This window comes from Epinephelus moara, chromosome 2 (assembly GCF_006386435.1).
Source record: "Epinephelus moara isolate mb chromosome 2, YSFRI_EMoa_1.0, whole genome shotgun sequence".
NCBI lineage: Eukaryota > Metazoa > Chordata > Actinopteri > Perciformes > Serranidae > Epinephelus > Epinephelus moara.
This window is the reverse complement of record NC_065507.1, coordinates 25,195,503-25,221,889: the sequence shown is the minus strand read 5'-3', so window position 1 is coordinate 25,221,889 and position 26,387 is coordinate 25,195,503. Positions and strand designations below refer to the sequence as shown.

General features: G+C 43.0%; 1 protein-coding gene across 1 annotated transcript in view; it reads right to left on the bottom strand.

The window, feature by feature from the left end:
* Positions 1–26,387, bottom strand: part of LOC126407831 (extracellular calcium-sensing receptor-like) — a 75,651-nt gene that overhangs the window by 16,947 nt on the left and 32,317 nt on the right. The window contains exon 10 of the mRNA XM_050073076.1: positions 26,181–26,384. Coding sequence (XP_049929033.1) covers positions 26,256–26,384 — 129 coding nt within the window. The 3' untranslated portion in view covers positions 26,181–26,255. The remainder of the gene's footprint in view (positions 1–26,180; positions 26,385–26,387) is intronic.

Sequence of the window (26,387 nt, the reverse complement as noted above, 5' to 3'; positions counted from 1 at the left end):
GACAAACAACCATTCACGCTCACATTCACACCTATGGACAATTTAGAGTCATCAATTAACCTAGTCCCCAATCTGCATGTCTTTGGACTGTGGGAGGAAGCCGGAGTGCCCGGAGAGAACCCACGCTGACAAGGGGAGAACATGCAAACTCCACACAGAAGGGTTCCCACACCCGGGATCGAACAGGCAACCCTCTTGCTGTGAGGCGACAGTGCTAAACACCACATCACCGTGCCGCCCTCTATTAGATATCATAAACTCAAATATTCAGAGGTACAAAATCACTGGAGACACGTAGAATCAGATGCAACTGAGTTTTAATGTGCTCGCAGGCATCAGCACAACACAACTCAATGAGTCAACATCCGGAGCAGGACTGGAATGTCTTTGTTTGCACACTTGCTTTTATTGTGAAGATTTCTGCTGAGTCGTCTCTTTCTTAATCCTTCCCACTTGGCTCTGATCGTAACGGTGTCACATTTCTGCTGAGTTTCCACTTTTTCTTTAGTCCTTCCCCCTTGGAGCTGAAACATAACGGTATCACCCACTGATGGCTGCTTTAATCCTTGCACTCATGCATAATAATATTCCCCACTCTCCTTTTCTGCCTTGGAGCCAATTCCACCGTATAATGTTTTTCTGGGCAGTCTAAGACCTGCCTCCTCTAGGGTCATTTCTGGGCAGTCTAAGACCTGCCTCCTCTAGGGTCATATCAGGACAAGCTGTAATTTCCCTAACTTTCCACCAGTGGTTTCTGAGCCCATCCTCCATTCTATTTTTAATCCTAGGTACTTCTCCACCACAATGCTTAAGTGCTGAGTGAGTGTACGTGTGTCATAAGAATACATGAAATAATAACCCAGTGTGTGATTCGTCAGCAAAACAGAGTACATTGCTTCAACACGTATCTTTTTAAAAGTCAGCTTAAAGGTACAGTATATGTCTTCAATAAATCAGTACATTACACTACATTCCCCCCTTTGGGGCTAACAAGTCCCACTAAATAGTGAGGGAGGAAAATATATATTCCCCCCTTTGGGACCAGAAGGTCCCATACTACAATCTTCATGAATCAGCAAGCTTAACAGAGGGAAAAAAAAAAATATTCCCTCCTCTGGGACTGCAAAGTCCCACTCTACCCAAGCGATTTGCCAAACATCAAACACACTACATTCTACTGATTACAGCTTGGTATAGGCACAACAAAGGTAAGGCACTCAATGTGTAATATCACTCGGTTACAGTGTTTAATCTAAAATCTAGAAAGGTGATTATTAAGTAGTGCAACACACAAGATAAGTCACAGTGGGATACATCATCACTCCAGTGTATACATAACTATAAAATGATCACAGTGAGTGGAACACCCTAATAATCCTGTAACTGTTAATATAGCACAGTCACTGGTTAGTAGAATCAGTGGAAACATAGGCTGACGTCCCGGCCATACGCAGACGGCGGTAAGCTGCAACTTGATCCTTCAGTACCACGATCTCAAGCTTCAACTCTCGATAGGTTGCCAGCTGCTTTCGCAGGTCTCGGTTGTCTCTAGTCAGGACGCGAACTCAAGCACGCAGGTTGATCTTCTCCTGTTGATCCCGTTCATGCTGCTCCTTCAGACCCCAGCGATTTTCCACCATCCTGCGTTTGTAGGTGTAATGGCGCAGCTTGCACAGGCTGTGTCGCAGCTCTAGAGGGAGGCTGCACACTAGTCGACGGTAGAATTTTGCAGGAACATCATAGAGTTGGGTGTGCAGGTCATCCACGAGCTGCTTGTATCTCTCAGTGCTTGTTTTGCAGTTTGCGGAGATGTCCTTCCACCGCCTCAGGCCACACGTTATATTGGCATTGCAACAGGACTCTGGTGGCTCGGGACAATGGTCTTTGTGGCACGTTGTGAGTTGTCAGCGGGGTTGAAGGGGTTGATGGGAGTCCAGTTCGGGATGTTCGTCAATGGCGGCTGCATAAGCGGTGGCACGTAGGTTCCTGGCGAGGTCATCGGCGCGTACTGGTACCAATGGGCTTCAATGGGGGCTCCTCCTTGGTGCACATACGGGAATGGGGGTCGGTTGGACAGCCTGGGAGATGGGTTGGAGTGGTCTGGCCGCTCCGGCATGGCTGGGCGCTCTTGGTAGGCCAACCTTGGATTCTGCTGCTTCGGATACGGGGATCTCCAACTGCTGGCCATGCTCTGCACCTATCTATGTATTGTAAAGGACACTGTTTAGTTCAGTTCACTTCCCTCTTTTCCTCCTTTTCCTCCTAATTGCCCCGTGGTATAAATAACCTATATATGTTAAACAGTCAATTGTTAGTATGGGTTTGGTAACAGCAAGGTTTTACCTGAATCTATTGCCATGCTGCTATAGACCAATTTACGAACCTGTTGATTGTACCACAAATAGTTCACCCAGCGACTATTACCTGCTATGTATTGGGAAATACAATATCTTCAGCCAAATGCACTACTGGTGGTACTTGAAATTCTTTTTTAATTTGCTCAGGAGCCCCTTTAAGACTTATTAGGCAGATTTCACTATTACTGGTGTAATTGGTTTTCCCTGCCGCTATCCACATAGTACACTGCAAAACAGGTGTCTCGTCGTTCACAATCCTCTATACCTGGGAGGGGCCTAACTCTGGGTAGGCCTAATTTTCTGTGGCAGGCTATGCATGAGCTGTTGGTTACCTGTTTAGCGGAGTACTCTAACCACTGATAAAACATATTAGATCTCAACGTAGTAGTTCTAATTAGTTCGATGTCTCGGTCTGGCACATTTCTGGTTCTTCTGCGGGGTTGTGGTTTTAGTTTGAGCCATTGCTGAGCCAGTTCTACGGATACTGTGCACCCAGTGTCTACATTGGCTCAACTTTCATTATCACACCAGACTCTTGCTGTCACCATCCCCTCTGCACTACATTGTGGTCCTATAGACCGGCCATGCAACCTAATATTTCCTGTACCTTCCACCAACACATCATCATAAACATGCGACTTATAGTAGGTCAGCTGCACTTTTTCTCCGCTAGGCATCTGTCCTTGTTTTACAGCCATGGATCCTAGTGCGAGTAAACAATGGTCAATCTGCCCCTGATCCTGATCGCTCTGTTCGGCTCCTTCACTTGGCTTCACCCCTGTCATGATAAGCAGTAATGTTAGTAGCACTATTATCCCTGCCAGAATTCCTCCTCCTATACTAGTCTGGCCTCCTACATCTGACTTTCTCTGGCTATATGGCCTGCTGGTCTGCTGTTCCCTGTTCTGAGCCTGCATCTCCTGTATCTGCACCCCTTGTGTCTCTGTTGCGCCTGTTTCTGTGCTGCGGCCTTCTTCTTCTTCTTCTGCAGCTTCCTCAATTTCCTCTGCTCTTGCTGTACCTACGCCCTCATCATCATCCCTGCGGCTGTCAGGTGTCGACTCATGAGACTCATCACGAGCCACTGTGGAGGAGGTGCTCCCCTCCGTTGTGCTCTCTGGTGATACCCTCCCTGGCAGCGACCCACTGCTGTCACTCTGGGCCCTGCTCCGATTCCGCCTGGCCGCCAGACGTGAAGATCGCCTTGTCCCTTGCTCCTGCAGGGAGGCATCGCCTGAAGGTCCTCTGGGATCTCGACTCATCTGTCCTCTGTGGCCCCTTTCACCTGCTGAAAGATGGCCCTATGGATACGGGTTAGACTTCGTAAATAGTCAAACATTTCATTTTGCAGTTGCTCCTATGGGGGCCCTTTGTAGGGACCCCTCAAATATGGTATTGGCATGGGTCGACCCGTAAGCATTTCATGCGGTGTTAGATGCGTGATTCTGCTGGCTTTTGAGTGCATTGACATTAGTGCAAGCGATAAAGCATCCACCCAGTTAAGCCTATCCCCGCTATCTGCTACTATTTTTGCTATTTTTGTTTTCAGAATTCCATTTGCTCTTTCTACTGCCCCCTGTGATTGAGGGTGTAGACACAGCTAAACTTTTGTTTGATGCCTAGTTGCTTCACTGTTTCTTGTATTACATTAGATACAAAATGTTTTCCGTTATCTGATGATATGATGTCCGGCATCCCAAATCTCGGGAAGACTTCTCGGCAGAGGAATTTTGCAACTGTTCTGTGATCTTATCAGGCTGTGGCTGTTGCTTCTACCCATCGGCTGTATTTGGATATGACCGCCAAGACATATCTCATTCCTCTTACTCTGGATTGTGCTCCCATGTCTATGTAATCTAACATGAGGTGTCTGAAAGGACCATCTGGAGGTGGTATATGCGCCAGTGGGGCTGTGAAAACTTTCCTGATGTTGTATCTCGCGCAAGTTTCGCATTCGCTTAGTACTCTATCTACCGTGGCTGCCATGAATGGTGACCACCATGTTGCTTGCAATTTCCGTAGGATCTCCCCCCTTGCGCAGTGGTCACTACCATGCGCCCAAATTATAGCATGTCGCAGCAACAGGGTTGGTAGTACAAAATTGCCATAGTACAAAATTGCCATGACTGTCTTGCCAGAGACCATTTGTTGGCCCCTGTGCTTGTGTTCTGATGGTGCCACGCTTGATCCACAGTCGTTTTTCAGCCTCACTTACTCTGTTTTGCGAGGCTACAAGAGAAGGCATGGTAGTGAGGGGTTCACAGTCTTGTAAGGTTAATATGGGTGCCATTATTGCACCTATTGCTGCCTGTTTGGCTGCTACATCAGCTAGGTTATTACCTTTGGCTATCAACGAATCAGTCTTTTGGTGGGCTGGACATTTGATTATGGCTAGGGTTTTGGGGAGGAGCATAGCCTCCAACAAGTCAACAATGGCCTCCCCATGTGTGACTGGGGTGCCATCTGCTCTGCGAAACCCTCTTTGTTTCCAAATGTTTGCATGGATTTGGCACACTCCATATGCATATGCTGAATCTGTATATACATTCAGTGACTTTCCCTTTGCTTCCCTACATGCTGCTGTTAGAGCTTTTATTTCTGCTAACTGGGCGGAGCAGGGCTGAGCAAGTTTATATGATCGTATAGTCACAAAATCCTGATCGTTATTGAGCTGTACAATTCCATAGTCTGCGTGACTACCTGTGGTGTCCCGAAAACAGGAGCCATCAACAAACAATGTGAGGTCAGCTAAAATGGGCTGATTGTGTAAATCTTCTCGAGCGCGCATAAATTTGTCTGTGTCATGAAGACAGTCATGTGGTGTACCTTCTGTGGGTAGAACCATTTTGGTGGCTGGATTAATGATGGTACAACGTTGAATGTCGAGCTCAGGAGCGGACAGGATAACCTCATATCCTGTGCGTCTGGCCTGTGTCAAAACAAATCTGGGACTTGTCAGCAGGGCCTGAAGCTGGTGAGAGGTGTACAAAGTTACAGGATGTCCCATTGTTAACGAGGATGCTTTTTGAAATGCAAAGACAGCTGCGGCTAGCCCCTGATAACAGGGAGGCAAACCGGCCTCTATGTTGCTGTGTTTGTTTACCTGTGGGTGTGTCTTGCATCAGGACGGCACACGCAAACCCAGATTTTTCTGCTACATAGAGATGAAAAGGCTTGGAGTAGTTAGGAGTGCCTAACGCGGGAGCAGACTGCATGTCTCTTTTTTTTTTTTAAGCTTGGAACGCACCTTCTGCTTCCTCTGTCCAGGACAGCTGTGTTGTGTTGTTGGTCTGTCCTGCTGCTCTTCCTAAAGCTCTGAGTGGTGCAGTTTTTATAGCATAGTCACAAATCCATGGCCGACTGTAACCTGTCATGCCGAGAAAAGACAACATTTGGCCCACCATCTGCGGTTGAGGAGCCTTACTTACTGCCTCTATTTGAGATGGGGCAATGCACTTTTTATCCCCACTCAACTGTCTGCCCAAGTACTCTACAGACTGCTGGCAGAACTGCAATTTGTCTTTACTGACCTTGTGTCCCCCTTCTACTAATGTTGTAAGCACTGTAATGGAGTCTTTTTGACATTGTTCTTTTGAAGAGCTACAGACAAGCAAATCATCTGCATATTGTAATACAGTGCTTGTCACGTTCAAATTAGCCAGGTCCTGTGTCAGTACTTGGTTAAAGATCGACGGCGAATTCGAAAGTCCTTGAGGAATTCTGGAATAGACATATTGCTGACCTTCATAAGTGAATGCAAACAAATATTGAGAGTCTGGGTGTAGCGGTACACTGAAAAAGGCTGAACACAAATCAATAACTGTGTACCACTGTGTGTCGGGTGGTATGTTTGAAAGCAAGGTGTGTGGATCTGGCACATGTGGCGTCTCTGTTTCCACCACTGCATTAACTGCTCTTAGGTCGTGCACTAAACGATAATCTGAGGAATTTGGTTTCTTGATTGGAGAAATGGGTGTGTTACAGGGACTTCTAGTTTTGACCAGAACTCCGGTTTTTACCAAGCCCTCAATTGTGGGTCGGATACCGTCAATGGCATGCTGCTGGAGAGGATACTGCCTCTGGTATGGTAGGCTAGCATGTGGTTTTAGTGTGATGCGAACAGGTTGCGCTGATTTTATCAAGCCTACATCTGTTTTATGTGCTGTCCATAGCTGTGGTGGAACTTTACTCAGTAACTGTGCGTGTTCTTCTGTGACTGCCATCTGTGTGGAAGTAGTACCATCTGCAAGTATCTTGTCTGCGACTGCTTCATCACTTGCCTTAGTTGAGATTCTGATGTATTGTTTGTCATCTGAAATGTGGATGTATTTGTTCTCGGTGGGTAACCACTCTCGCACCTGCAGAGCACATCTGACCATAGGACCCAGATGATGAGACTCATAACCTTCTGCTATCATCAGTGTAACATGTGGTGCAGAATTTGGCACCTGAAACCATGCTGCTAATTCTTCTGGGAGGCGGACAGCTGCCGCCACACCTCTAGGTCCTAAATATATGTCTTCACTGGTGATCAGGCATGGTTTTTTATTGAGCCCTGCATCCCAGCATTCTTGATAATCTACATGAGTCTGGTCTGCGTCATAAATGAGCGTGCAATGCAGTGGCAGAGTGGGAGTGTGTGCTGTGTCAAAATGTAACCTGACCCATGGTTCCCACTGAGTCCATGTCTGTTTGAGGTGAGACTCTTCTGGTGTCAGTTGGAGCCAGTAGACTAACGCCTGTTGTGTCTCTGTGGCGTTCACGGCCAGCTGTGGCATCATGCTTTGTGGAGGTTCTTCAGGGAAATCTAAATATAGTCCATCTTGAGTACACATGATCTTAGTTTTGAGAGGACACAATATATCTCTGCCTAGAAGGTTCACTGGCGTATGAGCTGAGTAGAGTAGGGGTGCAAATATGACTTTTCCTGCTATGAGCAGTGGAACGGGCTCTGTCAATGGTATGATTTGTGATTTCCCAGAGAAGCCTATGGTCTTGATGGATGACTTAGAGAGGGAGAGTTTAGAGCCTTCTTTTCCAATGCATGAATATGTAGCCCCTGTTTCCACCATAAAAGGATATACTTGTTTGTGGATGACAACAGGTACAGTTGGTTCGTCGTGTGGCTGTAATGAAATGACTGGTGAGATTACTTCCCCCTCAGGCTTCTCTGGGCAACCCTACCATGGGCACCCTGTCTCCATGTTTGGCCAATTTTCTGATGGACCTTCCCATGGGTTGACCGGACACTCCCTGCGTTGGTGGCCGGGCTGGTTACAACCCCAGCATAGGTAGTCAGGTGCAGCAGGATTCACTCCTGGATATCCGGTATTCATTTCCTGGGGGCCTGATTGCTGATAGGGTGCGGCTTGCTGATAGGTTTGCTGTTGCGGTGGCTGGGGTCCTGGAGGAAAGTTCGGTCCCCCTCTCCATCCTCCTCGGCCTGCTGGTCCTCCCCTTGGTCTGCCTCGACCCCGCCCCCTCGGGGGCCTCTGGAGTGGTAATGAGTGGCATTGAATTGTCAGTATGTCCCTGGCCAAGGTCACTGTGAACCTTCCCTCCATTTGGCCTTCCATTGTTGTTGTTGCTCTTGCCTCCCCTACTGAGCGCAGGGGGTATTGTCCCGTCTCTGATGGTGATGTGTCTTGTGGGTATGGTGGTGGTGATGTTGGTAGGGGTGGGGCCGTGGGTATCACATCCGTCGGTGCCCATGGGTCCTTTGGGTCCTTGCTGCGCTCTGCTTGCACCATTTGCTTCGGTGCCTGGGGGTCCTGTGGGTCCTTGCTGCGCTCTACTTGCACCATTTGCTTCCCACCCCCTGTCTGTCTAAACCACCCTAATACCTCCCTTTCCTTAACCCTTTTGTTCTTTTTCTTATAACTCGCCTTAGTGTCTTTTGCCTCAATGTGTCTTAGTTCCGACTCCACCTCGTCGCAGCATGCCAGGTTGAAGGTTCCATCTTTATTTATTTATTTTTATTTGACCTGATGTTCTTTTGTGCCATTTAGTCACACAACGTTGGATTCCATTTCTTCGACCTGGGTGTTGTGTCACCACTATCTCTGTGGGTGTCAGAAATGGAATTTGTGGTTGCTCGTCTGTCTCTTTTGTGCGTATCAGTGCTAATAATTTCCCTACTGTCATGGCAGTTTTATATTCATTTATTTTTATTATTATTTTATTTTATTTTTTTTATTTTTTATTTTTTATTTATTCATTTATTTATTTTTTCCCAGAGGTTATATTCTAATTTATGTGACCCGTCTCCTAGGGGGACTTTGGTTAAACAGACAAATTTTTCCTGTCTCCCAAATCAACTTTTCTAGGCACGACAACAATCTGCAATCTTGGATTAAATTCCACTCCGTTCTTTAAATCTTGAAATACTACCTGGTTCAGAGGAAGTGAAGCTATGGGTCTGTTTTTATAATTGTCACACAAATATTGCAGCAATGGATCTAATGAGCGGGGAGCCCACAAATCATTTCAAAATGTCTCCCACTGTATACTTGGAAATTCTTCCTTCACTTGTTTCAATTGGTAGATTTATTAATTATCCAAAGTTTTACTCGAATCTCTTGCTTGTCCTGCCACTGCTCCTCACCCTCGTTGTCTATGTAGGTTCTTTCCAACATGAAATGTGTTCTTTATGCCTCTACTATCTACTGAACCATCAGTACTGTAATATTCTTCAGCCCCAATTTCGTCACTACTGCTGTCACCCTCTTCCATCCAACTCTTAGCAGCCTGATCTTAACTTCTCTTTTTTCTTCATTTTATTACTTATTTTATTTACTTATAAAGCTATTTTTATCACTTATAATTTATTATTTTATTACTTATTTTATTTATTTATAAAGCTATATTTATCACTTATTTTGTTTATTTATAATTTATTATTTATTTTATTTATTTATAACGTTAAATGTATTACTTGTTTTATTCATTATACATAAAGCTAAATTAAGATAACAAAAATGTCTTTTTTATTCTCCCCTTAACCCTTTAAAACCGGCGGGAGTGCCCGCGATCCCATTTGCATATTGATATTTAAATGCCGGTAGAATTGCAACCAGATAAGATAGAGCAATAATTCTTTTTGCATTTAAAACCGGAGGAGTTACTCTAACTTACCATGCATTCATCATGTCCCAGAGTGCTGTTTCCTTGCACTGACAGGTTTGTAGAAAAACAGTAAAAAGCGCTAAGAACAAAAACATTATAATCCTGATCGCGGGTATTCACAGCACTTCCTATGTTGGACTAAACGTCATCACGTTGTGAGCATGAACTGTCACGTTATTTTCTTGCGTGTCTTTCTCGCGACACTACCCGCGGCAACAAGGAGTGACGTCATTTCCCGGGAAATTCCTCTCTTTCTTCCGCGGTAAATATTTCTCTCAGCTTGCAGTCACACACTCGCTCTCGCTCTCGTTTTGTATTTTACTCTTTCACAACAACACTTAGACACACACACACACACACACACACACACACACACACACACACACACACGCACACACACACACCAGACACTCACCACACACTCGCACACATATATTTATGGAACCGCAACAACCCGGACGCGCGAAACGGCTTTTCTCCCGGCGCGAAGCTTTCAAGCTAATTACAGCGTCGGATGAAGATTCACTCCACTCATCTGGTCCGGATTCTGCCGACAGTGGAGATGACGCCGACCTCATCCAAGGGAGAGATCCTTCCTATGACATGTATGTATATATTCATGAAATATTGTTTGTTTATGAGTTAGAGTAAAGTAAAGAAAATATACATGTAACACAACTGAAAGCATTTTGCACTAAATACGCACCATTATTGTATTACTCTCATGTTGAACACATCTAACACACTGTGTAACATCTGTATGCAGAGTTGACGATGATGAGGAGGAGGAAGTGGGGGGGTCTCCTCGCCCTGCACCCCGGAGGGAGGCAGAGGGGGAGGAAGGAGTCGGTCTCCAGCAAACAGAGGCTCCAGGTCAGAGACACTCCCTGGTGATGCAGCTGGCTGGAGAACCGAAAAGGAGCCTGACATCTTGCCACATCCCCTACCACATTTTCTGCCCAAAAGGAGGCCAGGTGTGCAGCCACCTCTATCACAGTATGTGGACAATCCCTCTCCATCTGAGCTGTTCAGGATGTACTTTCACCGGGCTGCCATCAAAACACTGTGTGCCAACACCAATAAAAATGCAGCAAAAATATTGCTCATCGTGGACAGGAACTGTCACAAGACCTATCACAGCTCCCCTGGTGCTATTGAAAAGTAATGTTTGACTTTGAACTTTGGTTGTTCTATTGTAAATAGTTTATTTTGATGTACATGTTGTATTTTTGCTAATTGTGCACAATGTGCATTTAACTTTCGTTTTTGTCACATTTTATAAAAATGAGTGTATCTCAAAAATTAAGTTATGAAAACACTCAAAATAAATTTTCTGTGGTTTGAAAGGATTTTGTGCAACTTTTTTACATTTACAATTTTGAGGGATACAGCCATGATATTTCTGTATTTAGAAAAATATGTGTAAAAACAAAAACGATTTTCATTTTTTTAGTGGTTTATTGCACTTTTTAGCAATTTCTTTCATTAGTATGGACATATGTCCACACATATTAAAATTTGGGATTTAAGGGTTGTATTGATGTATAGCATATTAAAATACTCCAAAAAATGGCCCTACAGCAGGTAAAATTGTAAAGATATGCTCTGGCGGACTTGTTCTATGGTAGGTCATAAAGGGTTAAAAGTCAACTTAAAGGTACAGTATATGTCTTCAATAAATCAGTACATTACACTACAATATGAAGGTTGTTGCTAAAACTGGAAGATGATGTATGACTTTAGTAAAATCTGCAAGTCATACATCATCCGCAGGTGCAGGTCATAAACACTATAAACATCGTAGTAAGCAAGCTAGTCAACTTATCTTGTAATTTACCATAACTGTAGCATTATAGCTTTTGAGATCCAAGGCCGCACCTGGAATATCGGTGAGGCGTAAGCGCTGTGACAGAACGTGGAAGTGGGGCAAGCCCGGAGAAGTTCATGCTAGGCTAACCGCTAACCCACACAAGCCAGCAGTACCTACACTTCTGCTGGCAAATGTTCGCTCCCTTGACAACAAGTTGGATTGCATCAGACTGTGGAGAGCCTCCCAACGCAATGTGAGGAACTGCTGTGTCTCAGTTTTCACGGAGACATGGCTGAACGAGAACATCACGGATGCTGCGGTTCAGCTGGAGGGGCTAACACTACCCCGGGCGGACAGAGTAGCTTCGCTAACCGGCAAGCTGAGAGGAGGCGGTCTGGTAGTGTACATCAACAAATCGTGGTGCCAGGATGCTGTGGTGGTTTCTACTCACTGCTCATCACACAGAGTTCATGACTGTAAAATGCTGACCTTTTTACATGCCGCGGGAGCTGACAGCAGTCATCGTAACGGCTGTTTATGTACCACCGAGCGCAAACGGCAGGGAGGCTATGGCAGAGCTCTACACCGGCATCAGCGAGCTGCAGATGGATCATCCTGACGGCTTCCTCATAGCAGCCAGTGATTTCAACCAGGCAAGTTTCAAATCTGTTATGCCCAAATTCTACCAACATGTGAACATTGCAACAAGGGGAACAACACATTAGACCTGGTGTATACAAACATCAAAGACTCATGTTGGCAGCTCTGATCACCTGATCACCTGGCTGTCATGCTAACACCAGCATATAGACCGATGGTGAAGCAGGATAGGCCAGTGGTCAGAGAGATCAGTATGTGGCCACAGGAAGCAACAGCAGCACTGCAAGACTGTTTTGAAATCACACAGTGGGACATTTTCAGAGAGGCAGCAACACATGACAGTGTCACTGACCTACAGGAATAGACAGAATCTGTCATTGGCTACATCAATAAATGCATAGATGATGTGACAGTGGTCAAAACCATCAAGAGGCGTGCCAACCAGAAACCGTGGCTTATCGGGGAGGTCTGTTCACTGCTGAGGGCCCGCAATGCTGCTTTTAAATCGGGGGATATGGCAGCATATAGTCTGGCAAGGAGGAACCTGTCCCGGGGGATCAGGGAGGCAAAGAGGCTGTAAGCACACAAACTGAACAGCCATTTCATGAATGAGATATCCCACGTTGTTTATGGCATCACCCCCTACAATACACAACCAACCGATCCACAGAGGACGCCATCGCCACCACACCTCTCACCTAGAGAGGAAAAACACCTATGCCAGAATCTTCTTCATTGACTTCAGCTCGGCCTCTAACACGATCATTCCACAACAGCTGGTGGAAAATCTGAAGCTGCTAGAGGTGGACACTGGCACCTGCAACTGGGTCCTTAACTTCCTGACACAGTGGCAGCAGGCAGTCAGGGTGGGCAGTCAAACATCTAGAACCATCTCAGTGAGCACAGGCTCTTCTCAAGGCTGTGTCCTGAGCCCCCTGTTGTTCAGCCTCCTCACCCATGACTGCACTGCTAGACACAGCACCAACCACATCATAAAGTACGCTGACGACACAACAGTGGTGGGTCTTGTCAGTGACAATGATTACAGGAGGGAGGTGGAGCAGCTCACTGCATGGTGCGAGTCCCACAACCTTGTCCTTAATGTGGATAAAACGGAGATGGTGATTGACTTCCGGAGGGCGGGCAAACATCACGTACCAATAAACATCCTTGGTGCTGCAGAGGGTCAGCAACATCAAGTTCCTGGGAGTCCATCTTGCTGACGACCTGACCTTCTCCATCAACACCACAGCAGTCATCAAAAAAGCCCAGGGGCGTCTCCACCCCCTCCGGAGGCTCAGAAAGGCAGGTCTTCCCACTCCTCACCTCATCACCTTCTACAGGGGCACCATCGAAAGCATACAGCTTCACTTCCTGGTTCGGGAGCTGCAGGGCAAGCAGCGCTGCATTCACAGAGCCACCGCCATCATCAAGCACCCTCATCATCCCTCTCACGGACTGTTCTCCCTCCTGCCCTCTGGGAAGAGGTACAGGAGCATCTGCTGCAGATCCACCAGGACCCAAGAACAGCTTCTTCTCACAAGCTGTGAGGCTGGTGAATGGACTGCGCCCCCTCCCCACACACTCATAACCCCCCCCCCAGCCTGTGTATGCAAATACATGTGTGGAATGACAATAAAGAAATCTTGAATCATCTTGAATCTTTAGTTATATCTCTCGTTATATCTTTGTGTGTAGTTCCCTCCACCTTAGGTTAGTGTGTGGTCATTTCCGTAATGGCATTTGTAGCCTATGTGCAGTTAATGGCTGCAATCAGTGCACTGGCAAGAATAGCACAACACACCACCTACCTCTCTCACCTGCTCTCTTCTTTACCGTCTCTTGGCCACAACGCAAGGATAGACTTATTACTGAGGTCCACTGTCTGAGATGCAATTGTTAAAAGTTTGCACCGTCCAAAAAGTCAAAAAGTCAAATTAAAAAAGATAAAAAGAATTACAGTAGTGCCCAGGGCAGTGCTGGTGCTGCGAGTTGAGGCAAGAGTGGCTGATGCTGATAGACAGTGCCCGTTTGCTTATGGGTACAGGAAAACATGTATGAAACACATAGTTTACATAGTTTAGTTTATTTAAGGCAGAACTTACAGGCATGGACGTTAATATGAGACGGGACAAAAACAGGAAGTGACGCTACTTGCACAACTGGAAGTTCAACATCGCGGCCGTGAAACAACTCAAACTTCCCAAACTATACTCTCGTGTGGCTTGATGGGCTGTACAACACATTACACCATTCAAAGAGGATAGAGGTCAGTCTTTTTTATTCAGTTGAAAGACAATGGCAAAGGTAATGACTGGAGACCGGGGAGGAAAAGTATTGGTTCTGGATGATTTTAGGTACCACAGACACCGCACTAACCAAGGAAACATTAGGCGGAGGTGTTGGAGGGAAAACTGCTAGGCAGTAGTGGTGATGTAGTATCTTTGATGTAGAGGAAGACAATCCCAACATACAAGTTCGGGAAGTCTGTGAACATAACCATGATGATTCTGATTTGCAAATGGTGAGGAATGCTGAATTTCGCCAGGTGGTGTCTGGAGTGGTGGTAAGGGAGCCCACAGTACCAATAAGGCGCATTTAGAATGCAGAGGTGGTAGCTCTACAGCGTCACCATGCGGTCCAGGGTGGAGGAGACAGAGAACCTCCATCCTTCCTGACACTAAGGTCTGTTATGGCCAGAGCCAGAGCTACTGTAATGCCCCCTATCCCAGCTACAGTTGCTGATGTACGTATCCAAGGTCTGTGGGCTGAGACATGGGGCATGTACGTATCCAAGGTCTGTGGGCTGAGACATGGGGCACAAACAACTTCCTGTTGCATCAAGATGATGAGTGGGGCATAGCAGTCTTTGCCACAGAGAACAACCTGAGACAGCTGCAATGCTGTAGGACAGCCATGCAACATTCAAGTCATGCCCATGCCCCTACAACCAGGTCTTCACTATACTTGGGGATGTCCATAACTTTGTTGTCCCCCTTGTGCACGAGGTCTTCACTATACTTGGGGATGTCCATAACTTTGTTGTCCCCCTTGTGCACGTCCTGATGGAGCAACGCACAACTGGACACTACCGTCACGTGTTCCAGTCTGTGAAGGCTGCAGCAAGGAGAATCACTCACCACCATTGGCATCCCTATAAAGTCATCTGTGACTTTGAGCATTCCCTGAAGAATGCTCTTGAGAACAAGCACAAGCTAGAATTAGTGGATACTACTTCCATTTCAACCAAGCCTTGTGGAGGAGAGTGCAAGGGCTTGGACTGACTGCTCCATTTCGACAGGACCGTCGACTGAGAGCAGTCATTCGCAAGGTGATGGCCTTAGGACACTTACCTCTGTCACTGGTCCAGATCAATTTTATCTTCTAATAAACCACAGGGACACCAGGCATGTTGTCATGAACCATCCCGAGTTGAAGGACTTCCTCGCATATGTGCGAAACACATATATCCAGCCTGGAGCAGCCTTTCCACCAGCCATGTGGAATGTGTTCAAGCGCAACATGGAGCAGAGGACCAATAATCATGTTGAATGTAAATGTTAAATTCGCAATACACACTTTTTTCCCCAAAACAGATTTGAACAAAAATGTCATATTTGATCAATTTTATCTAATAGCTTAGGAAATTGTATATAATAACAGGTCTATTAGGCTCTTTTAACAATATAAAATAAACAAGTTGTCTACAAATTGAGCTAAATGTATACAGTTTTTTTTCCAGGTAATTTGAAGTCTAAATTGAAATACACTAAAGTACACTACAAAAAGAAAATTTAGCTTTTTTCCCCATAATCAATTAGTTTGATCCATTGTGCACTAGGCTGCTTTAGAACTGGTGGTAGCCTATGCCAACATTTTTCTTGCCAAATAATTTTTGATTGTCTTTTATCCCAGCCTATCATCGTACACTGAATGCTGCTGTCCAAGTGCACCATCCTCCACTTTGGATATTCATTCGCCACCTGAAGGACCAGCAAACTCTCGCTGAGGAGAAGCTGGAGATGGCTGATCGAGGAGATGCTCCCCCAACAAGGAGAAGAAAGTGGAGGGAGTTGGAGGCCCGTCTACTAAGGCTGAAGGCACAATATAATCAGGGCCTCAGACGTCCTCCTGATGCTACCGTCATAAAAACAAGAGAGGAAGAAATCCGAGTATCCGATTGGTCGAAGGGCTGAACTGAACAGTTGTTATCAACATCCGTATCACCAATATAGACGCATTTATTTTTATCACAAAACTAATAAATAATCATGGTGGATTTACTGAACAGAGTTCCCGAAAAAACGCTGCACTTAACAGCTTATTTATCTTTATTTGGGCCATGATAATTATTCTTTTCTTACCAGTTGGTCTTTGGCTGCTCGAAGAAATCTGCACTGACTAAAACACTGCATTTAACGGCTGGATTAAAAAACCTTCTGTAAAGGATATAATTGCCCAGATTGCCCACCATAGATCGTACATAGATACGCTCCCTTTTTGCTGTTCATAAGTTTTTATTGAAATTATTCAAGCGACAAAAGCGAGGTTCAGATACCCATATGTAATGATGTTGTAAATAACACCCATTTCGATATTGCTTTGACATTTTTTATTTTTTTTTTGCTGTCCTGGAATGGTCCCAGACACATCATCTTTGTGTCCCAGTAGCAATTTTTATAGTCCCCAGGATGTCGGGACACCGTTAGTTTTATTATTAACTATTAATAACACCTTATTAATTTAATCTGATAGGGTCTTATAGTGTCTTATAAACCAGTAATAAATGTGGTTATTATTCTATAATTAACTCTTATAAATCATAATTAATGTAAATAGACATCTTATTAATTAATATTTAGGATAGCTTTATAAACTGTTATCAAGTTTCTATTAAGTGCTTATAATGCTCCTATATGCAATAATAACTGTGTTAATTATGCTATTATTAACACTTATATTTTCTTATTAATGGTAATAAACATCTTATTCTGTCTTATAGGTGCTCATTAACTGGTTGCTTTGTGCTTATTAAGCATTAATTAACGCTTATTACAGTACCTTAATATAAAGTGTTACCAAAAATGATAGCCAGTTAAAGATATCAGTCTCAAAAGGTTCACTACACCATCAATTTGGAATTTTGATTAATAATAAAATGAATAACAATAACCAAATTTAATAGCAAAGCCTGAAGGATTTCAGAGTTCTTCACGTAATAGAGGCTGATTATTCATTCACTCTTGTGCAACATCAAACAGACAGCAGGTATGATTCCAAATATATTTATCCATAAAGGGGGACAGGACTTTGAGTTGCCTCTTTGGGTGTAGCTCTGTTGAAAGCCTATTTGTAAATGAGTCTGTGTGGATGTGAGATGTGTTGCAAAGGGTCTGGATTAGTGCAGAAGATGTTTAGTTGCATGCAAGACACTGTCTGAGAACAGCATTAGCAAACTAACGCTAGCTCTGGTTCCAGAAGTCTTTGTTGTGTCCTTGTTCCGAAGTTGGTGATCTGAGGAAGACGGTCGCTTGGGGTCTGTGCAGAGTTAGACGCTGGGTTGCTAACTTAACTTGGTTCTCCTTGTTGCTGGACAGTTGCAAACCCTGTGTTTGTCCTTCTAAGTGTTCTGGTTTCAGGTTTGCTCCTGCAGTGAGTGAGGGCAAGTCATGGTCCAGGTGAAAGAGAGTCTGTGAGCAACTGCCCCCCCTTCGATGGTTCGGTGCAAGGGCATCTGAGTTGGTCAGAGCCAAGGAGGAAGAGAGAGACTGTCTTGGCTGCTCAAGGCCCAGGAGGAAGGACGAAGATGAAAGAGGAAGAGGAAGACTGTGTGAAGGGACCAGAACTTCTAGAGTTGCCTGGTGACATCACAGAGTCACATGACACCATAAAAGTACTGTCCAATCAAATTTTGAGACCCGTCTCACTGAGGTGTGAGGGGGGGCATCCTGTGGAGATGGGTGTCAAATAACTGTCCTCTGGTTGAAGAATAAAGAACGTGAGGTCACTTTCCATTTCAGATAGCAAGAGGAGAAGCCCTCACATGTCCTGTTTAGATTTTAAAAAATTACAAATCATCTGTGAATCCCAACAATGTTTATTATGTATCTATGACTAGAACAATTTGTCTCAAATTAGACCTCAGGTTCCCAGCTCTCAGAATGTAAACCACTTCTATGTGGCATATACTAGTTAGTCTTACTTACTTACAGTTACTACTTAACTGAAGGCTGGCAGACCACCTCTGCAGATGCCACATATGTTGTAAGCCCCAAAGATACCATTGGGTGGGCTGTCGCCATGAACCCAAGCGCTTGCATGATGGTCAGTGCCATCCCTGTTACACCAAACAGCAGTTTGCAAACTGCTTGCTGCAAGGTAGTCCATCTCTGTTCTTACAGAGTTGCCTGCAGACTGCATGTGTTGAGTACAATCCCTGGATACTCCACCCATGGATGTGGTAGAGGGCTCCTCTTCCAGTTCATTGCAAACCTCAACTTCATTAGGTGTAAGATGAACTGGACTGTGTGGAGCATACTGATGAGCCTAATCAAATAGGGCAAACAAGACACTTGTGTTCTTTCATTTATATATCTATATATGTTGATCAGAGCTGACGTATAGGTGATATTGGTCTTGCAAGAACATATTATCAGGTCACAGTGCTTTTGGGATTCACTGGGCCACAGATGATTTGTCATGTGTTCAGATCTAAACTGGACATGTGAAGGCTTTTCCTCTGGGTCTTAGAAATGGTGGCCGACACTGCATGTTCTTTGATCATCAAACAAAGGACAGCCATTTTGCCCTCATCTCCACAGGATGCCTCATTGTTACACTTAAGTGAGAGTCATGCCCATGGACACAGTTTCCAAACTTGATTGGGCAGTGAATTGTGACTCTGTGATGTCATCAAGCCAACTTAGGGAGAAGTTTCTACTCTCCATCCCCCTCTTGGCCTGAACCTCTGAAGGGGGCTCATGCTCCTAAAACTGATGGCTCTTTCTCCTGGGCCTTGACCTAGGTAGGACATAGGCAGGAAGACCTGCTACACCCTTCCCCCATTCTCTCACCTCTGCATGCTCACAGCAGTAGCTACAGCTTCGCTGTCAATGTAGCCTGCTCCCAGCAGACACAGAACCTGTAAACCAGACAAGTTAGTGTGCCAAACACAAGGTTTAAAACTAACTTTCTAACAAAATGAGAACCAAGCTGAGTTAGCACCAGACTTCTAACTCTGCAAGGATATCAAGCAACCTGTCTCCTCAGATCTGCACCTCTGGAGCAAGGAAACAGTAAAGACTGCATCTGGAACACCAGTTCTTTCCAATCTTCAACTGCCACCAGCATGCCACAGCATCTCTTTTTCCCCATCATCTACTTAAGGATTGGTAACGTAACCACTGGGCATAGCATTATCACAGTTCAATCAGGAGAGACTTGTTCTATAGTTAAAAGAATATTATTTAACATGCACACATAAGAATGAAAAATGTGAAAAGTCTTTGGGGATTAGAACTCCTCCACCCCCCCCTCCTTACCAGGAGGCAACAAGCTTCTAATAAGATAAGTGAAGCGAAAATTAAAGGGGAAATGCATAGCTAGAGAGACACGCATAAAGCCAAATGAGAAAAACTATGACATGTATATCTGCATAGTTGAGTATATGACTGAAATAAGCCCTGAATGAGATAGTTTAACTCTGATGAGAAACGTGTGTTAGGAGTAATTCTGGAATGACAACTAGGGAGCCACTATCCAGCAGATAATGATTGATGCAAAATAAGCATTGAAAAGGAAAGTGGCAGTAGGGAAAGGTGTTGACGTCTAATCACCAAATAATATAAAAGCAAGAGATGAAGTAAGCTGTGACAGCAAAAATAATGGTGATATGCCAGAAAGGAAGGCTGAAAAAAGTGCATGGGTCTGCAGACCATTGGTGCCTATTTGTTAAATTTAATCAAAGGTCAACAAAGACCAAATGAAATCAAAGGTCATGAGAACAAACAGAAATTAAGGTCAGAAGACCAACCTAAAATGTAAAAAACAAAAAAAAAAAAAAGATTGAGGTCCGACGACCAAACATAACTTAAGTCAGCAACATAAAATAATGGTCTGATGACCAAACTGAAAATATCATGACTGGTGTGAGTACCTGGTGACCTAGGAGACTATAATTAGAACATAATAAAAGGTCATAACACCAAACAAAAACTAAGGTCATAAGACCAACTTAAACAAAATGATGAAAGTAAAATAAGGTCCTGCGACCAAACAGACATTAAAGTCAGCAATGACAAACAGAAATTAATGGTCCTAGGACCAAACAAAAATACCATGTATGAGCATGAGGTCCCGCAGACCATGGCTGCACAAGGTGGGGTCCTAAAGATCATGTGTAAAACAAACCAAAAGGTCAATGAAGACCAAACTGAAATGAAAGGTCATAGACTGAACAGAATCTAAGGTCATAAGACCAACTTAAATAAAATGATGAAAGTAAAGTCAGGTCAGACGACTAAACAGAAATTAAGTTAACAATGACAAACAGAAATAATGGTGCTATGACCAACAAAAATAAGTGTTGCATGGGGTCCCACTGACCATGTATGGGCATACAGCAAGCGGCCCTGAAGACCATAGGTGTTTGTGCATAGAGCATGAGGTCCCACACACCATGATTGTGCATTTTGCACAGTTGCAAAAGACCGTGTAAATTGAGTGAACAGCATGATTTATGCGAACAAGGAAATAGAATTGAACCAATAGAATTAGATTAAATGTATGACCAACTTGAATAAACAAGTACAGCAAAATAGACCCCAAGACCAACAGATAACAAATCAGCATAAATAAAGCATAATAAAGGTAAGTTGATATCAGTTGCTTATGCTTTACACAGATACAGTCTTGCATGCAATTAAACTGTACTAACTCAGACCCTTTAGCAAACCATATTGCATACACATATACTCACTTACAAAATGGCTTTCAGCATAACTACACCCAAAGAGGGGACTCAGCGTTCCCGCATAATCTCCTTTGTCTTAGTCCTGACTGATGACATGGTCAGGCAAAACCTCCCCTGGTCTGGGCCAGTGCCCCCGTAACTCGGAGACTGGACCACCTTGTGGCCCCCCTGCCGAAGAGTCGGAGGGGCAACGCAGAGCGCGGAACTAAATCGTCTCAATAGGTTGCCGGTCGGACCACTTAAAGCGCCGCACCCACCGAAAACATCAGTTGAGAATTGTGTGGCTGTATTTAAGACAATACCATTGAAGTAAGCTCTGAAAACTTTTTCTGTCTGATTTGGCTCATGGTAGTTACATGTCACATCATGTTGATGTAGCCATGTGAAATACGATCCGAGGAGTTTTCATGGGTGTTTTATTGTCTTTTCTGCACCTGACTTCCTGTTTGACTCATTTAGTCTGTGCAAATTGACGTGCTGCCATGAGGCGTCCATCAGAAATAGACCCAGCGTTTTTAGCGGAGCGCAGACCCGCTTCTAGGCTGCGGCTTGTGGAGCAGCTTACGTTGACTCGAATGGCCGCTATTAGCTCCGGCACCCGTGCCTCGGCCGGATCGCGCACGCCACTGATCCAGTGGGTTGCCATAAATGGGCCTGTCCCAGAGGCATTCAACTACCAGAGGGCTTTTGAAATATTCTTTTCAATAAACAGTAACATTTTAGAGAATAATTCCAGGGGGGGACAAGGAAAAAAAAGTTTTAGCCTGTCTTTTATACAGCATCTTTTACCGCAATTTGACGCTTTAATCTTCTCTCTATCTCTCCATTTTACCGGCAGTGAGATCATAATTTTAAAAAATGTTTGAAAGAAAAGTAACCAAAGAAAATGTGTAATACTGAATATTTTGTTTGTTTACAAGGTATTTTGAATTTTGAAACCTGTTTTATTGACCTGTTCATAATAAATTACTTTTTTTGGACTTTAAACATTTATCTCAGCATTGCAAGTTATTGATAACGAGAGAGTCAAGACTCAAGCCAGCAGCAGCCACATGTAGAAAAGTGGATATACAGTGAATGTCTATACTTAGGAGAAATGGCTTAACAACTAAACATTTCCTGCAATTAAATTGGTAAACTGGTTCATAAACAGTGTGCTGTGAGATCTGCCACTGCGCACCTCACAACCATGCATATAGTTTCGCGTAATGACCGCTCCTCGTTGGTTAAACTACACGTCTTTCATGTTTGTCTCACCGACAGGTGGAGAGCCTACAGACAGGTACCCATTAGCTACGAGCCGCTCCACCACTGACTGCTCTTGTCCTGTCCTCTCCCTCTTCTTTCTCTCCTGTCCTCTCTGACTAGCACTAAACTCTGAGCTTAATCATTAGCTTTTAGCTTAGCAGCACTCGTAATTGAGTAGGCTTTTGAACAATGCAGGAGAAATGTTGCAGACAGTTTATATCATCAGCCTGGGCCTGGGGCTTGTTGTAACAGTAAATGGGATGTGTTTTAACTTGTGTAAGTTAAACTGTGTCTGTGTGAGTGTACATCTTACCCCGCGATGCGCGATGTGGGCGTGTGAGTGTACATCTTACCCCGCGATGCGCGATGTGGGCACTAACGGCTGCTAGCCCCGCCCGTTGGAAAGAGTGTGGGATATACCACTACTAGGAATGGGAGGGCGTTGGAAAGAGTGTGGGATATACCACTACTAGGAATGGGAGGGGGGGACTAAATATTTTAAGATTTAAATAGCACATTATTGCGCGATTATAATGAGCACCGCTTACATTGTGCTTTCAATAAATACTACTGCATTGTTCAACAATTATTAATTGTGTCTCAAATTATTCTAGGGGGGGACAGCTTTACTGGAGGGGGAGTCATGTCCCCCCTATCCCCCCTGGGATTTCCGACCTTGGAGTTATTATTGCTTATAGGAGCATTATAAGCACTTAATTGAAACTTTGGTAACAGTTTATAAACCTATACTAAATATTAATAAGATGTCTATTTACATTAATTATAATTTATGAGGGTTAATTATAGAATAATAACCACATTTATTACTGGTTTATAAGACACTATAAGACCCTATCAGATGAAATTAATAAGGTGTTTATTAACATTAATGAGACTATAAGAAGTTAATATAAATGCCATATTACGGTTAATAAATGTTTAATTATGCACTTATTAATAGTAAATAATGATCCTTTGCAGCTACTGGATCTAAAGTGGGAACAGTGTTGTATAAAGGTTAATAAATTATTAATATGCACTTATTAACAGCTCATAATGCATCTTTGCAGCTACTGGATCTAAAGTGGGAACAGAGTCGTATACAGATACATAAATCCAGATATCAATCATTATTTCAACATTAAAGAATTCTGATGCGTTCTTTTCACTCTAGTATGTTATTATTTTCTTTAGTAAAGGATCATGGGAATCTCATTCCTTCAAAATGGCATACTAAGACAAACATGAGTTATTTGAACTTAAAAAAATTGAGTAGATTGATTAAGAGTTAGCTGCTTTATTCACTCGTGATGAGACCTCAGCTTACCAGTGGTGGTGAAAACACAACATAAGGACATATTTCCTTTTCACATTGATTTTTAATGCAACCACTATTGTCAAAAACAGAAAAAAAGGCAAAAAAGAAAAAAAGTGAGTGCTGCACTGGGTCAAAATTGTCAGGAGACAAAAAACTGCTCAGGTGCTCTTCAAAGACAGGGAATGAAATAGATGTAATAAAAACAGGAGGACTGTCCTGATTGTAAACCAAAAGTTTCAAAAAATGTTCAAAAATGCAGTCCAAACTGAAAAGTCAGAGGCACTCCGTGGTAATATTAAAAATCCTTTATTTAAGCACAGGGATATCAACGCGTTTCGACTGTTTTTTTTTTGCTGTCCCGAAGTTGTCCCAGACACATCATCTTTGTGTCCCAGTAGCAATTTTTATAGTCCCCAGGACGTCAAGACACCGTTAGTTTTCGAGCCCTGAGAGCATATTAATAATTTATTAACCTTTATAGGACACTGTTCCCGGGTTCATCGTTATTAACTATTAATAACACCTTATTAATTTAATCTGATAGGGTCTTATAGTGTCTTATAAACCAGTAATAAATGTGGGTATTATTCTATAATTAACCCTTATAAATCATAATTAATTTAAATAGACATCTTATTAGTTAATATTTAGGATAGCTTTATAAACTGTTACCAAGTTTCTATTAAGTGCTTATAATGCTCCGATATGCAATAATAACTGTGTTAATTGTGCTATTATTAACACTTATATAGTCTTATTAATGGTAATAAACATCTTATTCTGTCTTATAAGTGGTCATTAACTGTTAATTGGTGCTTATTAAGCATTAATTAATGCTTATTACAGTACCTTAATATAAAGCGTTACCACCTTTTTGTTTTCTTTTCGTATTGCGTATTTTATATTGTTTTGCGTATCTGTAACTGTGTTTGTGAGTGAGAGAGTTTTAAAAGAATATTTTGTCTGCACATGATTTAAAATAATAAAATAGCTCTCCAGAGGCAGATCAGTACGTTAGTCATTTTTCTTTTGATTACTGAAATGTTTAACCACTAATCCTTAGCCGTATTTTAAGTATAACCCTTTACCATAACATACCACTAGTGTTTTTATCAGTAAAAATAGAACATTTTTCACACATAAAAAGCACAAAGATGTTGAAGGCATATTCTGCCATCATAACTTGGCTCTCAGAATTCACCAGATTGATGCCTTTAAATCAACTACAAAATTATTATTCTTATAATATTGTTCAGACTAAGATATTTGACCCTACTTGTATGTGCCCCTGTATCAAAAGGACTGGCCCTAGCTTGAAACTGGCCTAGAACCGCCACTGCACATACTATCAATATACAGTGCTCATGAGTGGATACAGAACCTTTAATTCCTCTTATCTCCTGAATGTTTGGTGAGGGGAAAATAGACATGTATTTGCCAGTGAAATTCAGTTATGGCTTTTGGTTTTAGTGTAAAACCCAAGATTTTCGGCAGCTCCATCTGACCATACCCATGAAAAATATGTGGGGGTGCCACTGGTGAACCCATAGTTATAGCTGTCACTAGATATGTAATTTTCTTTTCCAATATGCCAAATCTCATACTGTTTTGAATTCATTCTTACTGCATAGTGCAACAGAAACACATTTCAGCTTCAGCTTGACGACACAAGATTTTATTGAATCAAAAAACAAACACACACAAACACAAAAATAACATTCAGAACACTGTAAACTTTTCTGTATTCGGGCTCTTCCACAGAACTGGTTATCCCACTTCTCCATTTCATCAGTGGCTAGAAGTTTCCATTAGAATTCAAATGCTGGTGGATGGATATAAGCTTGCTATAAGCAACAAATGGCCTGTCCCCCCCAGCCACTATACTCATTGTTGCATGAAAATCATTTCATACATCTGCAGAGCTACTCTTCAGGGTAAAAATGCAATAATTGAATTATTTAAAAAATTAAAAAGGACACTGGTGATGTTCATGGAAATAAAGAAGTAGTCGTCAGCTTATGATCACCAAGTGTCTTGTGCATTGCAATTGCTTTAAAATAATCGTGAAGTTCTGTGGCATGGATACTAAGCATAATAACTGATATCAGACATAATGCCAACATTAAAACAATTAGTAGGGTATATAACTCTAACCTTATTATGCTTATATAGACAGCAAAGCTGGTGTTAAATAGAATATTGAATTTGTAAATCTCATTCTATGTTGTAAACATGAGCTTTCTAACCTTGTGACAGTGCCATTCTTACAACTGCTAACTTAGTGAGAGTTAGAGGCTCTATATAGTCAGAATAGGCAAATGCTATCACAGCCAGCATCTCAGATGCTTTCATTTGGTACTGTGCTATTCTATAAACATTGTCTACAATTCCTTTATACTGTACTTAGGAAGCTACAGATTACTGCTTCTTTAAAAGACCGACTTTGTGTCTGTCAAAAAAAATCAACATCTGCTTCAGACAGGTCAAGACTAAATGCATATAATAATGTGGGATAAACCCATATAGTGTCAGCTTTTTTTCTGAGAAAGTAAGTTGTTATTTAATAAGGTGTACCGTTACCATTCACCACAAAAAGTCGCAAAGGTGATAATATCATTTGAAGTGCTTTGTACTTTAAACTGTATCCTGGGAAAAAAATAACTTCTTGTATTTGAGTATCCTCAGACACGTGACTCAAGTTCATTATTAGCCATTTTTTCTTAGTAACTGAACATTGCTACTACTCTTAACCTATTTTTCTGCCTGTATTTTTGTACTGTACAGAGAAGATTGATTAATTCTGTCTTATGAAACTAAGTGCAGGTTTTATGACTCGGTGCCATGACCCATGATCGCTTTCTTTGTGTTCCTCTCTGGTCTCAACAGGATAATGTAACATTTGGGACCAAACAGTGACACCAAGAGGCCAAAACTGGAGGCTAGGATGGCAAATACCTC